The sequence below is a fragment of the Macrobrachium nipponense genome, chromosome 14 (assembly GCF_015104395.2).
Source record: "Macrobrachium nipponense isolate FS-2020 chromosome 14, ASM1510439v2, whole genome shotgun sequence".
NCBI classification, from domain to species: Eukaryota; Metazoa; Arthropoda; class Malacostraca; order Decapoda; family Palaemonidae; genus Macrobrachium; species Macrobrachium nipponense.
This window is the reverse complement of record NC_087207.1, coordinates 20,340,594-20,358,093: the sequence shown is the minus strand read 5'-3', so window position 1 is coordinate 20,358,093 and position 17,500 is coordinate 20,340,594. Positions and strand designations below refer to the sequence as shown.

Below are 17,500 nucleotides of genomic sequence, written 5' to 3'. Positions count from 1 at the left end.
AACGCTTAAGAAGATTAAAGGAAGATTATCAGCGGGGGTGACCTAAATTGGCTTACTTGTGGACGAATCTCTTGGTATAAATACCACCTTTTCTGTAAACTTTTCTCATTCATATACCTGAAGAGAGAGACAGCAGTCTCTGAAATATAGTACTTTTCTCTCTACATTTTGGTGTTTTATGGGCTCCTTTTATTAGATATATACAATATATATATATATATTATATATATATATATATATATATATATATATATATATATTACTTATATAATATATATATATATATATATATATATATATATATATATATATATATATACATATATATATATATATATATATATATATATATATTATACATATATATACATATATATGTATTTATAAAACATATATAATTACTATATTATACATATATATATTACACACATATATATGATATATATACATATATATGTATATATTTGTATATATATAGTATATATATAATGATCCTGCAGCACATACAGAACCATCAACCGACAATTTCCCTTATGACCTAACAGAACCCACATATTTAGCCCCCTACCCCCCACCCCACCCCGCCCACAAAAAAAATGGGCACGACCTTAAACAAACGTAAAAAAAAATAGATAAATTCACAAAACCAACATCCTCCTACCTGTCCTATAGGTGATCCATTCACCCTCGGGGCATTCCATGACCTCCAGCTGGTAGGTGACGGGCGTGCAGGGCGGTGTGGGCAGGTATGGCATCCAGGAGACCGTGGCACGCCTCTCGGCGAGGGCGCTGATCATGGGCTTGTCCGGCAGGGGCATGGGCACGCCCGAACGGCGGACGCGATCGAAGCCCATATATTCGTCTCCCACGGGTCTCTTCATCTTGCTCGTCAGAGCTGGAAGGTATTACATGAATAGGTTAATGAATATGTAAGATCTCTTCATTGCAGATCAGTTAACATCAACTTTTCTTTTCATCTATTCTTTTACACTATTTTATTTTATTCTATTTTGCTCAAGGACAAACATCATGTCTTTTAAGATCCTTGAATACAATATTTTTCTTGTAAGGGGCAAATGTCTTTTAGGATACTGAAATTGAATAATTTTACTTTTTTTTTTTTGTCAGGGACAAACATCATGTCTTTTAAGATACTGAAATTGAATAATTTTACTTTTTTTGTCAGGGACAAACCATGTCTTTTAAGATACTGAAATTGAATAATTTTACTTTTTTTTGTCAGGGACAAACATCATGTCTTTTAAGATACTGAAATTGAATAATTTTTACTTTCTTTGTCAGGGACAAGCATCATGTCATTTAAGATACTGAAATTGAATAATTTTACTTTTTTTGTCAGGGACAAACATCATGTCTTTTAAGATACTGAAATTGAATCATTTTACTTTTTTGTCAGGGACAAGCACCATGTCTTTTAAGAAACTGGAATACAATAATTTTACTTTTTTTTTGTCAAGGACAAACGTCATGTACTTTGAATTACTGGAATACAGGATTTTTATATTGTCATTTGATTTATATTTTTTTATTAGGAACAAACACTTGATTACAGCACCTATTTCAAGATACTAGACACGATAAATTCAACAAAACCAGATGAATTCCCCTTGACGGAAAACTAAGAAACGGTGATAAACAACTGAATAAAACCATCACACCCTAATATATTCGAAGGCCTAAACAGCAGCTACACAAAAGCTAAATGTGACGCTATAAATGAGTCAGTGTTTGTCACTAAAAAGAAACTGGATTAGTCGACAAAAATTTCGCTGACAAAAATCACCTTTATTACAGTTCATGAATTTAGAGCAGATAGCGTTCCTCGAGCACTTATTTTTTAGTGCATTAATGAGAGAGAGAGAGAGAGAGAGAGAGAGAGAGAGAGAGTAGTTCAGGAGAGAAAAAATAGAAAATATTTCATTATTTCAGAACTGAAGCTCATTTTACTGAGAGAGAGAGAGAGAGAGAGAGAGAGAGAGAGAGATAGAGAGAGAGAGAGAGAGAGAGAGAGTTCCTCCCGCCTACTGCACGCATTATGCAAAAGTGAAAAAATAATAATAAAGCCTGCATAAGCCAGAACAATTCATATGCAAAATTAGGACAAAACAGTCAGTAGTTATGAAACTATATTTCGCTCGGGAAACTATATAACAAAAAAAAATAAGAGTTCAGTCATTCGTTATAAAAAAAAATAAAAAATGATATTTTTTTACTTTCACCAAAAGACAGACTTTTTCGCCCTACATTTTGCGTCCAAGTACAAGTTAATGAAGAGAGCACATCTAACTTTATGTGACCTTTAGGTTTTGTCTTGTGTCAAAAATAAAACTGGAATTCTGCTGCAGATTATAAAAGTCCCCTTGGGGCGAGAATGTGTCCTTACAATAAAAAGAGAAAAAAAAATTATGAATCTTTGAAAAATAAAACAATTTTATACTAACAATAAACAAACTCCTTCAGGTTTTGTCGTGTGTCAAAAATAAAGCTGAAATTCTGCAGCAAATTATAAAAAAAAAAAAAAAAAAAAAAATCCCTTGAGACGAGAATGTGTCCTTAAAATAACAATAAGAAAAAAATCATGAATTTTCAAAAAATAAAATAACTTTATACTGTAAATAAACAAAATCCTTTAGGGTTTGTCTTGTGTCAAAAGTAAAACTGAAATTCTGCTGCAGATTATAAAAAAAATTCCCTTGGGGCGAGAATGTATTTTTACAATAAAAATAATATATATAATATATATGTATATATATATATATATATATATATATATATATATATATATATATATATATATGTATATATATATATATATATATATATATATATATATATATATATATATGAATCTTCAAAAACTAAAACAATTTTATACTAACAATAAACAAAATCCTTTAGGTTTTGTCTTGTGTCAAATATAAAAATTAAATTCTGCTGCAGATTATGAAAGATTCCCTTTGGGCAAGACTGTGTCCTTACAATAACAATGAAAAAAATTATGAATCTTTAAAAATTTTTATAATTTTTGTACAAACAATAAACGAAATCTTTGATGGCATAAATAGTAAAAAAATGGAGATAATGGAGACAACCATGGAAATTATAACTGCTTTTGATTTTCTTGTATATTCAAAGTATATTAAGTTATATAGACAACACAATAGGACTTAAGTGGACTTAAGCAAAGGGATTAGTTTAAAAAATCCCTTACAAAAATAAAAATAAATCTCAGGAGCAAGGAAAAGATAGAAAGAGGACAGAGATAACAACAAGAAATCTATCACAAAAAAAAAATTAGAAATCCCAGAGTAAAAATAAAGCTATAAATAAGAGAGGAGATAGATAACAAGAATTCCCATACAAAAACTTATAAATCCAATCCCAGGGACAAGGAAAAGACAGACAGGAATAAGAGAATAAAATTAAAAAGAATCCCACAACACAAACAGATAAATCCTAGCGGCAAAGAAAGGAAAAAAATTAAATAAAAAAATCCCGTATAACAAACAAATAAATTGATTAACGAGGCAATGATAGAAAGGGGAAAAAGAAGATAAATGATTTTAAAAATTGGATAAAAAAAACTCAGGGACAAAGAAAAGACAAAAAACAAAAGAAAAAGATAAACAAGGCGTAATCTGACCTCCAGCTTAATCGCGGCACGTGCTAAAATCTATGGTCAAACAGAGCGTTGTTTCACCAATGAAAAGTAAAATAAATTCGCTATATTTTACTAGATATCATTGTTCTGTACTGTTTAACATGCACATTATTTATTCTTTACATTTTCATTCTCATGAATAAATCATAAATGTAGTACCCAAGAATTCCTGTACCTTTAACTCAACGCGAAATACCTTTTTCAGACATTTTTTGGCTCTTCCGTAGACGTTTCGTACCTCTTCCAAAAACAACAACAATAACAAAAACAAAGTAGCGAAAAGAAGAAATCCTTACAAAAAAAATAAATACGTCCCAGAGGCTATGAAAGGCTCAGAAAAAGAATTTTTAAAAAAACACACACAAGAAAAAAATGTTAACAACTCACTCTCGCAGATGAGTTTTCCCTGGCAAGTCTTCTCGCCGTGCTCGTTCCAGACCTTGAGCTGGTAAACACCAGCATCCGATGGGGTAATGTTCTTGATGGTCAGACGAATCAGTCCATCGTGGTCTTTCTCGATGATGACCCGGTTCCTGTAGCGTTGAGACAGAGAGAGAGAGAGAGAGAGAGAGAGAGAGAGAGGAGAGAGAGAGAGAGAGAGAGAGAGAATTAGATTACATCTTCGCTTGAAATGGACTGCAGAAACAAACATATATTCAGGTCCATCTCTTTTAATATTCTGTTCTCTCATATAAATATAAACCTTAGATCTGCTACAATATAGTCATCATGTACCAGGCAAAGCAACTAGGAAAGCAAGAGCTGTACTAGTGAATTGTACCTGGAATTATTATTTTTTGGGGCTTTCGAAACATCTGGAGACATAGGAAGCCTCCTTTTAAGAGCATTGATACCCCATATACATATCAATATATATATACATATATATATACATATATATATATATATATATATATATATATATATACATATACATATATATAATTCCACCAGCACTTAAATATACATACCCTGTCACCTGGCTATCTATAACAAAATAACAAAAAAATACTTACGAGAGATGTACCATTATTCAGGAAGTTAAAAAAATTAGTTAATTAAATTGAATAATTTAATAATCCCTATTAATTAAATTTTATGTAAATATTTTATGATTTGAAAATCACATTAAGGACATATTAGCTCCAAGAGAGGCAAAACACTTGTTGTCTAACCTAAACTCCTTTTATGGGACAGATAGTCTCCAATCCTGAATACTACACCTGCTGGCTAATCTAATTTTTATGTAAAATTAGATTAGTCACCCATCCCTGAATATACCTGCTGTCTAGCTTTAACTTTATAAATAGGTAAGACAGTCGCACATCCCTAATCTTAACTCCATGAATGTGGTAGACTGTCACCAGATCTGACTATACCAACTGTCAAATCCAAACATAATAAATGGGTAAGACAGTCACCCATCCCTAATCATAACTCCATGAATGTGGTAGACTGTCACTTAGCCCTGAATAAACCTACTGTCTAATCTATACTCTATGAATAAGGTAGACAGTCACAAGTTACAAAATATACTTGCTGTCTAATCCAAACTTTATAAATGGGTTAGACAACCACCACCTCTGAATACACCCCTGCTGTCCATTTCTGCCAGCAGGAACAGCCTATTCCCCCCACCCCCAAACCTCCTCCTCTGAACTCACGTGGGAATAATGGTGCCGCCATTCTTGGTCCACTTGTACTCAGGCTCTGGTCTTCCAGTGACAATGGCCTTGAAAAGAGCGTTGGAGCCTTCGAAAAGTTCCTGGTCTCCCATGACCTTGAGGAACACTGGTGCCTCCGCTCTCCTGGTGGGGTCCCTGGAGGGAGAAGGAGAGAAAAGAGTGAAGGTTAGTGTTGTATTCCACTGTACACAAATGGTGGTTTCGTTTTTAGTGAGGTGGCGTGTCTTCTAGATGGAAAAGGTGAGATATGAATTTTTTTTATATAAATAGACGGAAAATGTCATTTAAGTAGATGTGTATGTGATATGGTGTGTCCTCTAGACTAAGTACCTCCTGGAAAAGGTGGAATATAAAGATTTTTTTTATATAAATAGACGAAAATTGCATTATAGTAGAAGTGTATGTGATATGGCGTGTCCTCTAGACTAAGTACCTGCTGGAAAAGGTGGGATATGATTATATAAATAGACGTAGACGAAAAATGCCATTTAAGTAGAAGTGTATGTGATATGGAGTGTCCTCTAGATTAAGTACCAGTGGAAAAGGTGGAATATGAAGAATTTATATATAAATAGACTAAAAATGGCATTTTAGTAGATGTGTATGTGATATGGAGTGTCCTCTAGACTTAGTACCTGCTGGAAAAGGTGGAATATGGAGATTTCTTATGTGAATAGACGAAAAATTTCATTTTAGTAAATGTGTATGTGATATGGCATGTCCTATAGACTACGTACCTCCTGGGAAAGGTGGGGTATGAAGAATATTTTATTTAAATAGACAAAAAATATCTTTTTAGAAGGCGTGTAAGAAATAACATATTTGGACGGTCAATTAAAACACTATGGTAATTAGAAACTATAAAAATAGACGAAAGTTGGCTTTTTAGTACGTGTGTAAAGCATTTATAATATATTTAGACAGTGGTTTGAAAATCTATGGAAATTAGACACTAGTAGCCATATATGCCCGAAACGTTCACGAGAACGAATACAAGTGTATAATAAGCCTGTGAAAATATGCTAGAAAAACTAAAATTGTTATTGAATTCAGATCAAAATGACTGAGAGGCATTTACTGTCCAGAAACAATTCCATACAACACTCAAACCAATAATATGTCATATATATGACAGTCAACTAAAAGCATTTCATCACATCATATAAGTATCATAAGAACAGCATTGAACGTTCGACTTTGTATCATAATATTAATATATTACGTAACAGAAGCCATGAAAGTGTATTACAGACGTCATGTAATGTATGAATGACACATTTCGTAATTACAGTCATAGTTCTCAACAACAAAAATACGTGATTGTAAAATGGGGAGGAATGTTTTGCTTTTGAGAAAGGATCAACAGTGTTTCAATTCCTTTACACATTTCCTTATATATATATATATATATATATATATATATATATATATATATATATATATATATATATATATATTTATATATATATATATATTATATATATATATATATATATATATATATATATATATATATATATATATATATATATAGAGAGAGAGAGAGAGAGAGAGAGAGAGAGAGAGGAGAGAGAGTGTGACCAGAGAGAGAGAGAGTGTACCAGGTCTTGTGGCCAGCTCAGCACAAACCAAGCCAGTGCATAGAACCTGTATTTAATCTTGGAGCTCACAGAACCTTATGAATCTGGAATATCCAAAGGCTGACGTAGAACGCTCCTGATCAAATTGATCTCTCTCTCTCTCTCTCGTCTCTATCTCTCCTCTCTTTTCTCTCTCTCCTCCTTCTCCTCCCTCCTCTTCTCTCTCTTCCCTCCCTCTTTCCTTTTCTCTTTCATTCAGTTTCCTAAACATGTTTTTATGAAATATCACCTAAATTATGGATTTACATAGACGTCATCCATGATGCACAACAGGAAAGCGACGTTTCTCAAAATTCGTATCGTATTTGGAGTTAGGTTTAAACCACTACCTAGTATATACATTCTAACCAGCCACAAACATCTATTACGTATATGTGAGATGAAGCAGACCTACGTTTATGAGGGACTTAAACTTATAACAACGTGCAAAACAGACAAACAAACACACCAGTCATGAGAGAGTATACGAGTATATATAACTTCCTCGTGTCCCAGGTATTGTGACTAACCCAACCGGTGCTGGACAAGTGGTTGTATCCTGGGATTAATATTGGAGCTGAACAAACCTTGTGCAAGTCTGGTACTAGCAAGGCGGGCATAGACAACTCCCATTGACACTTTGGAAGATTGTAAACATTTGTGAATTTTACCATTAAATTCCTAAATATTATCCAACACAAAGAGCTAAAATGGAACTTACATCAATAAAAATAACATTAAATTCTAGCATTATTATCCCTAGAGGTTATCGCACAGGAATATATTCAATTCTACTGTGTAATCGTCAAGTCAAAACTTGACAGTAAAATTTCTATGAAAGAATAAACATAGATTTTATGTTTGCTGAAGATCAAGTTATACTTCCTGCCTTTAAAATATTCCAAACTCCTGGAAGTGTTTCTTGTCCTATAGGTTATTTCACCATTAAATATAGACAAAGTTTTAGAATTCCTTTTCAACATTTCCATAATAATGAAAAATTATAAAAATTGAACCAGTGTCCCAGGTTTCGTGGCCAGTTCAACACAAGCCAAACCAGTGCATAGAACCTGGGTTCGATCTTGGAGCTCACAGAACCTCGTGAATTTTGAATTCGGAGGCTGACGTAGAACACTCCAGTAAACTAGGTATTCCACTTGAAATCGTTAACTTTTTTAATCATGATTATTTGTCAGGAATATAATTAAACCCTGATAATAACCCATAACATTAAGAACTCAAAACCTAAAACCGAGGTTACACACTGGCATCATCTCGTGTCACAGCAATGAAATTACGGTGACCGGTAAAAAAAAACGTCACAGGTGAAAAAAAGTCAGAATTTTAGCCATGAAAAAAGTTAGAACTTTGGCCAGCAAAAAGTCACAGAAAAAAGTAAGAATTTTGGCTAGGGAAAAAGTCACAGGTAAAAGTCACAATTTTGGTTAGGAAAAAAGTCACTGGAAAAAAGGCAGAATTTTGGCTACGGAAAAAGTCAAGGGAAAAAAGTCATATAAAAAAAAGTCAGAATTTTGACCAGAAAAAAGTCACAGGTAAAAGTCACAATTTTGGTTAGGAAAAAAGTCACTGGAAAAAAGTCAGAAATTAGGCTAGGGAAAAAGCCAAGGGAAAAAAGTCACACAGGAAAAAAGTCAGAATTTTGGCTAGGAAAAAGGTCACAGGGAAAAAGTCACAATTTTGGTTAGAAAAAAAGTCACAGGAAAAAAGTCAGAATTTTGGCTAGGGAAAAAGTAAGGGGAAAAAGTCACAGGAAAAAAAGTCAGAATTTTGGCTAGGAAAAAAGTCACAGGCAAAAATCACAATTTTGGTTAGGAAAAAAGTCACAGGAAAAAAAGTCAGAATTTTGGCTAGGAAAAAAGTCACAGGAAAAGTCACAAATTTGGTTAGGAAAAAAGTCACAATTTTGTTTACGAAAGTCACTGAAAAAAAGTAACGCGAAAAAAGTCAAATTAATTTATGGTGGCCGGTAATAAAGCCACAGGGAAAATTTCACAATATCTACGGGCTTGTACTAAACATGTCTTTGCAAAGGTGGATAAATGGATATAAACCGGGTTAAAATTTATCCTTGTGGTTCACTAACTAGGAAAGACAGATTTGACTTTTTTTTTCTGTGACTTTTTTCTGACTCTTTTTTTGACTTTCTTTTCTGTGACATTTCTACCTGGACTTGAAATTACACGTCTCAAAATTCGTATCGTGTTTCGCGTAAAGTTCATAAATTGAAGATTTAATCTGCTAATCACAGTCTAAACAGTCACTAAACATCTGTTACACACCTATATATATATTTTGGAAGCAGACTCATAAGAACAGTGAACAAACAAACGCACAAACACACGAATCATCAGAGTATATATATATATATATATATATATATATATATATATATATATATATATATATATATAATTATATATATATATGTATATATATATATATATATATATATTATATATATATATAATATATATATAACTCATGTCCCAAGTATTGTGACTAATCCAACAGAAGCTTGGACAAGTGGTTGTATCCTGGGGTTAATATTGGAGCTGAACAAACCTTGTGCAAGTCTGGTACTAGCAAGGCGGGCCATAGACAACTCCAAGAGACATTTTGGAAGATTGTATAGATTTGTGAATAATACCCAAAATGGAGAGCTAAAACTAACTTATTTTACAGCAAATTCATCAAAATCTAAAAATACTTAACAAGAACACTGACCATGAAAATTCAGTTATAGTCATTACGGAAAGAGATTATCATCAGAGAGTAATGTATTATGTTATACTATAGCAGCCTTAATTCAAAACTCGACTTCAATAGTGTTATGAAAGAAGGAACCTAGATTTTAATAAGTTTGCTGAAAGATCAAAAGGATATATTCCTGCCTATAAAATATTTCAGAATATTAGAAATATATCCTGCCCGGAGATATTTCACCATCAGATAAAAGCATAAAGCTGTTTAGACATCCTTGTCGACACCAGTAATAATATTAAGTTACTACCGTAATAAAATTCAACTTGTAATTTAATATTTCACTTAATTTTTATTTATTCGTTCATTTCTTTGTTAATTCATATGTTTTTTTCTAATAAGTGACTTCATCTTTCTGTCTTTCCTATTACCTTCTGTTACTTCTTTCGAATGAAAACTATATTTTGGGAAGCTTGAATTTCAAGTCAATAATAATAAAATAATAATAATAAAATAATAATAATAATAATAATAATAATAATAATAATAATAATAATAATAATAATAATAATAAATAATAGCCGTTTCAACGGCATTTATGTTATAGAGAATCTTCTCAATTCTTCTTATTGTCTTTTTCTCATCAGCATGTAGCTGGTATATCAGGATTCCTAAGGACATATAAAGATTTCAGTGGTCTTAGGAAACCTGGTATAGCAGCTACATGCTGATGAGAAAAAGACAATAAGAAGAATTGAGAAGATTTATATCAATTATATGCAGTTGAAACAGCTATAATATTCAATGCTACTGCCTTCAGAGAAGGCCTCCTTCCTACTACTACTACTACTGCTACTACTACTACTACTACTACTACTACTACTAATAATAATAATAATAATAATAATAATAATAATAATAATAATGATAACAGAACTGAACCAGTGTCTCAGGTTTTGTGGCCAGTTCAACACAAGTCAAACCAGTGCATAGAACCCGGATTCGATCTTGGAGCTCACAGAACCTCGTGAATTTTGAATTCGAAGGCTGACGTAGAACACTCCAATAAACTAGGTATTCCACTTGAAATCGTTAACTTTTTTTAATCGTGAATATTTGCCAGGAATATAATTAAACCTTGATAATAACCCATAACTGTAACAACTCAAAACCTAAAACAGAGGTTACGCACTGGCATCATCTCGTGTCACATAGAAATGAAATTACGGTGACCAGTAAAAAAAAGTCACAAGAAAAAACGTCGCAGGTGAAAAAAAAAAAAAGTCAGAATTTTAGCCAGGAAAAAGTCACAGGAAAAAAGTCAGAATTTTGGCTAGGGAAAAAGTCAGTTAAAAATCACAATTTTTCGTTAGGAAAAAGACGAGAAAAAATTTCGCATTTTTGGCTAGAAAAAAAATTCATAATTTTGGTTAGGAAAAAAGTCTCAGGGAAAAAAGTCAAATTAATTTATGGTGGCCGGTAATAAAGCCACAGGGAAAATTTCACAATATTTACAGTTTTTTGTTAATGTGTTTACGGCAGTCCCCAACGGGCTTGTACTAAACACGTCTTTGCAAAGGTGGATACATGGATATAAACCGGGTTAAAATTTACCCTTGGGGTTCACTAACTAGGAAAGACAGATTTGACTTTTTTTTCTGTGACATATTTACCTGGACTTGAAATTACACATCTCAAAATTCGTATCGTGCTTCGCGTAAAGTTCATAAACTGAAGATTTAATCTGCTAATCAGAGTCTAAACAGTCACTAAACATCTTGTTGACACACCTATATTATATATATATATATATATATATATATATATATATATATATATATATATATATATATATATATATATATATATATATAACTAACTCGTGTCCCAAGTATTGTGACTAATCCAACAGAAGCTGGACAAGTGGTTGTATCCTGGGGTTAATATTGGAGCTGAACAAACCTTGTGCAAGTCTGGTACTAGCAAGGCGGGCCATAGACAACTCCAAGAGACATTTTGAAAGATTGTATAGATTTGTGAATAATACCCAACATGGAGAGCTAAAACTAACTTATTTTACAGCAAAATCATCAAAATCATAAAATTCTTTAACAAGAACACTGACCAGGACAAGTTCAGTTATAGTCATTACAGAAGAGATTATCATCAGAGAGTAATGTATTAAGTTATACCTTAACTCAAAAACTCGACATCAAAAGTGTTATGAAAGAAGGAACCTAGATTTTAATAAGTTTGCTGAAGATCAAAGGATATATTTCCTGCCTATAAAATATTTCAGAATATTAGAAATATATCCTGCCCTAAGATATTTCACCATCAGATAAAAGCATATAGTGGTTTAGAAATCCTTGTCGACACCAGTAATAATATTAAGTTACTACCGTAATAAAATTCAACTTGTATTTTAATATTTTACGTAATTTTTATTTATTTGTTCATTTGTTTGTTAATTCTTATGTTTTTTTTCGAATAAGTGACCTCATCTTTCTGTCTTTCCTATTACCGTTCTGTTACTTCTTTCGAATGAACATTATATTTTTGGGAAGCTTGAATTTCAAGTCAATAATAATAATAATAATATAATAATAATAATAATAATAATAATAATAATAATAATAATAATAATAATAATAATAATAATAATAACAGAATTGAACCAGTGTCTCAGGTTTTGTGGCCAGTTCAACACAAGCCGAACCAGTGCATAGAACCCGGATTCGATCTTGGAGCTCACAGAACCTCGTGAATTTTGAATTCGAAGGCTGACGTAGAACACTCCAGTAAACTAGGTATTCCACTTGAAATCGTCAACTTGTTTTAATCATGATTATTTGCCAGGAATATAATTAAACCTTGATGATAACCCATAACAGTAACAACTCGAAACCTAAAACCGAGGTTACACTCTGGCATCATCTCGTGTCACATAGCAATGAAATTACGGTGACCAGTAAAAAAAAGTCACAGGTGAAAAAAAAAGTCAGAATTTTAGCCAGGAAAAAGTCACAGAAAAAAAAGTCAGAATTTTGGCCAGGAAAAAAGTCAGAAAAAAAGTCAGAATTTTGGCTAGGAAAAAAGGTCACAGGTAAAAATCACAATTTTGGTTAGGAAAAAGACAAGAAAAAAATTTCGCATTTTTGGCTAGAAAAAAAAAAATTCATAATTTTGGCTAGGAAAAAAGTCACAGGGAAAAAAGTCAAATTAATTTATGGTGGCCGGTAATAAAGTCACAGGGAAAATTTCACAATATGTACAGTCTATTGTTAATGTGTTTACGGCAATCCCCAACGGGCTTGTACTAAACACGTCTTTGCAAAGAGGATACATGGATATAAACCGGGTTAAAATTTACCCTTGGGGTTCACTAACTAGGAAAGACAGATTTGACTTTTTTTTCTGTGACTTTTTTTTTCTGTGACATTTTTACCTGGACTTGAAATTACACATCTCAAAATTCGTATCGTGTTTCGCGTAAAGTTCATAAATTGAAGATTTAATCTGCTAATCACAGTCTAAACAGTCACTAAACATCTGTTACACACCTATATATATATACGTATATATATATATATATATATATATATATATATATATATATATATATATATATATATATATATATATATTGGAAATAGACTCATAATAACAGCTAACAGACAAACGCACAAACAAACGAATCATCAGAGTATATATATATATATATATATATATATATATATATATATATATATATATATATATAACTCGTGTCCCAAGTATTGTGACTAATCCAACAGAAGCTGGACAAGTGGTTGTATCCTGGGGTTAATATTGGAGCTGAACAAACCTTGTGCAAGTCTGGTACTAGCAAGGCGGGCCATAGACAACTCCAAGAGACATTTTGGAAGATTGTAAAGATTTGTGACTAATACCCAACATGGAGAGCTAAAACTAACTTATTTTACAGCAAAATCATCAAAATCTAAAAATTCTTTAACAAGAACATTGACCATGAAAAGTTCAGTTATAGTCATTACAGAAAGAGATTATCATCAGAGAGTAATGTATTAAGTTATACTATAGCAGCCTTAACTCAAAACTCGACATCAATAGTGTTATGAAAGAAGGAACCTAGATTTTAATAAGTTTGCTGAAGATCAAAGGATATATTTCCTGCCTATAAAATATTTCAGAATATTAGAAATATATCCTGCCCTAAGATATTTCATCATCAGATAAAAGCATATAGTGGTTGATAAATCCTTGTCGACACCAGTAATAATATTAAGTTACCAACGTAATAAAATTCAACTTGTATTTTAATATTTCACTTAGTTTTATTTATTTGTTCATTTGTTTGTTAATTCATATGTTTTTTTCTAATAAGTACCTCATCTTTCTGTCTTTCCTATTACCTTCTGTTACTTCTTTCGAATGAACACTATATTTTTGGGAAGGTCGAATTTCAAGTCAGTGGCCTCTGTAGTGTTCTTGTTCCCCATGAATAGGGTTCATCTTCTGAATAATAATAATAATAATAATAATAATAATAATAATAATAATAATAATAATAATAATAATAATAATAATAATAATAATAATAATAATAATAATAATAATAATAATAATAATAATGTAGCTGTTTCAACGACCATTAATTTATTTATAGAATCTTCTCGTTTCTTCATATTGTCTTTTTCTCATCAACGTGTAGCTGGTATATCAGGTTTCCTAAAGACATCAGTGGTCTTAGGAAACCTGATATACCAGACAATAAGACAATGAGACAATGAGAAGAATTAAAATTATATATCAATTAAATACAGTTGAAACAGCTATAATATTCAATGCTACTGCCCTCAGAGAAGGCCTCCTTCCCACTACTACTACTACTACTACTACTACTACTACTAATAATAATAATAATAATAATAATAATAATAATAATAATAATGATGATGATACAGAATGGAACCAGTGTCTCAGGTTTTGTGGCCAGTTCAACACAAGCCGAACCAGTGCATAGAACCCGGATTCGATCTTGGAGCTCACAGAACCTCGTGAATTTTGAATTCGAAGGCTGACGTAGAACACTCCAGTAAACTAGGTATTCCATTTTGAAATCAGTAGTCTATTCACTCAGAATTATTTACCAGGAATATAATCAAACTTTGGCAATAACCCAAGACACAATGACTGAAAATAGGTATTCTCGTTGGACGTATAGCTCCCGTTTTCTGTTGGTAGAATCTGGGGTAACTAAAATATTTTAGGTTGGTGTATATCAGATGACTTTAAAAAAAACTCTTATTATTATTATTATTATTATTATTATTATTATTATTATTATTATTATTATTATTATTATTATTATTATTATTATTATTATTATTATTATTATTCAGAATAGAAACCTCTGTGCATATAGGACATGTATACAAGGGTCATTGATTTTAAATTCAACCTTCCAAAGAATTTGGTGTTCATTAAGACGTTACAGATGATAACACGAAATACAGAAAGGAAAGATCAGTTATTAGACAAGAAAAAATATAAATTAATGAATGAATAAAAATATCGATAAAGTATTAAAGTATAATGCCATTTTTAGCAGTAATTGTATTGCATCTTTGCTTAAAATGTTGATGTTCTAATTGCACAACATTCTCATGATGACTGTTCCACAATCCAACGGTGTGAGGAATGAAGGACCTCTGGAACAGTTCCAGAGAGTTTTTTTTATTCCTGACTCCACTGAACTGTGGAACAGTCTCTCTGAGAATGTCGTGCCGTTGGGACCTTTAAAGTTCGTGCAATTATCACCCTAAAACTATTCATCTTGTAGATTGGTAATTTATCTCTTCTTTTTTATCTTATAGTAACAGATCTCTAGTTCTCTGCATTTCCTATTAGCTTCTGTCACTTCTTGAACAAGAGCACCAAATTCTTTAGAAGCTTGAATTTCAAATCAGTGGCCCCTGTAGACTTGTTCTGCATGAATAGAGGTTTTACCTTCTGGATGATAATAATAATAATAATAATAATAATAACTAATAATAATAATAATAATAATAATAATAATAATAATAATAATAATTATGTTCCAAGGGGTCCACAATAATAGGAATTATAAAAGTTCGTCTATAATTTATAAACGCTATAAAAGCTTTTGAACTCTTCCATGGGTTCATCTTCAGTCCCAGAGAAGGGTTCGGTTCGAAAGCTTTTTATAAAGTGTTTATGAATTATACACAAACTTTTAACATCTTTATTATTGTGGACCCCTTGGAACATTGTATATACTCTCGTGATAGAGAGTTCTTCCGGATTATAATAATAATAATAATAATAATAATAATAATAATAATAATAATAATAATAATAATAATAATAATAATAATAATGCGTTACAACAACAGAAAAATTAACATGCTATCCAACATAATGAACTTAAATAAAAAAACTTAACAATCTATAACAATCATAATTAACAATTAGAATTACCACTGTTTACGCATTTTGTTAATTAAGTCATTTACATTAATTGTAATATATTTGTTATTGGCTCATTTCTTGAAGAATACTGCGATGATATTGAACATTTTTTCTCCACCAGCCACCAGAGGAAGAGATTTTGTTCAGGCATAACATCCAGTTCACTATAAGTCGAACCATTTGAAAGCCTAAGTTTGATATAGGAGTTCATAGTACCTTGTGAACCCCTCGGAGGCTCCAAGGGGGACGAATGGAACTCCATTTCAAAAATGACGAGATTGCTGGCTGGTGTTATAAAACAAGGCGCAATCCAACCTCCAGCCTACTCTAGACGTGCGCAAGATTTAAAACGTGCTAAAATCTACGGCCAAATAGAGCCTTGTTTCACCAACCAAAATTACAATAAATACGCTATATCTTCTTAGAAATAATTTTCTGTACCATTTAACATGCATATTATTTATTCTTTACTTTTTTCATTCTAATAACGAAATAATGAATATCCTATCCTGAAATTCCTGCATCTTTAACTCAACGCGAAACACCTTTTTCAGACTATTTTAGGCTCCTTCATAGACCTTTCCTTCCACCCAACAAGAACCTCAGCAGCAACAACAACAAAGTAGTTTGTAGGGTTACTCCCCGAGTAAGGGAAAATTCATTACATCCAAAATGGGTGCATTTGAAAAGGTAATCCTAATACTGTAATTGATAAATACAGAGGTGCATTATGTTGTGGCGTTACTGTACTTCAAAAGGTGATACAGTTCCTTGGCTGAAGTTTCTAGTATGTTTTATAAAATTCATCAGAATAATCATTGGTTGATGGTACAAAATATTCTAGTAAATAGAAATCACCTCTGTTTTGTGTGTGTGTGTGTGTGTGTGTGTGGGTATGTGTTTTTTTTAAGGTGTTCGAAAATAATCAACGAACTGTTATGGTCTAAATTACCTCTAGAGATAAATAACAAAATTGCAAAGCTAATTTTACTAAAACTCCTCACTGGGAAACTGAAGAACACAATGCTTACCTTATTCATCTTCCATAATCACATTTCTGTGATAACTAAAACTAAATGATATAAGTAAATATTACTTCTACGTAATGCCTGTCAAAGTTTGACATTTGTGACTTGCTAGAAAAAAGGGAGAGAAGTATTTTGTTTTTCATCAAAATAGAATACTACATTTGTTCCAGGTTTTGTGGCCAGCCCAGTACACACCGAACCAGTGCATAGAACCTGTGCTTACTCTTGGAGCTTGCAGAACCTTTAGAACATTTGAGTTCAAAGGCTGAC

At 31.8% G+C, this 17,500-nt stretch overlaps 1 protein-coding gene across 1 annotated transcript in view; it reads right to left on the bottom strand.

Moving 5' to 3' along the window:
* The window catches only part of LOC135226158 (obscurin-like), a 432,842-nt gene that overhangs the window by 51,808 nt on the left and 363,534 nt on the right, over positions 1-17,500 (bottom strand). Inside the window, 3 exon segments of the mRNA XM_064265599.1 lie at positions 662-895; positions 4,070-4,215; positions 5,347-5,502. Coding sequence (XP_064121669.1) covers positions 662-895; positions 4,070-4,215; positions 5,347-5,502 — 536 coding nt within the window.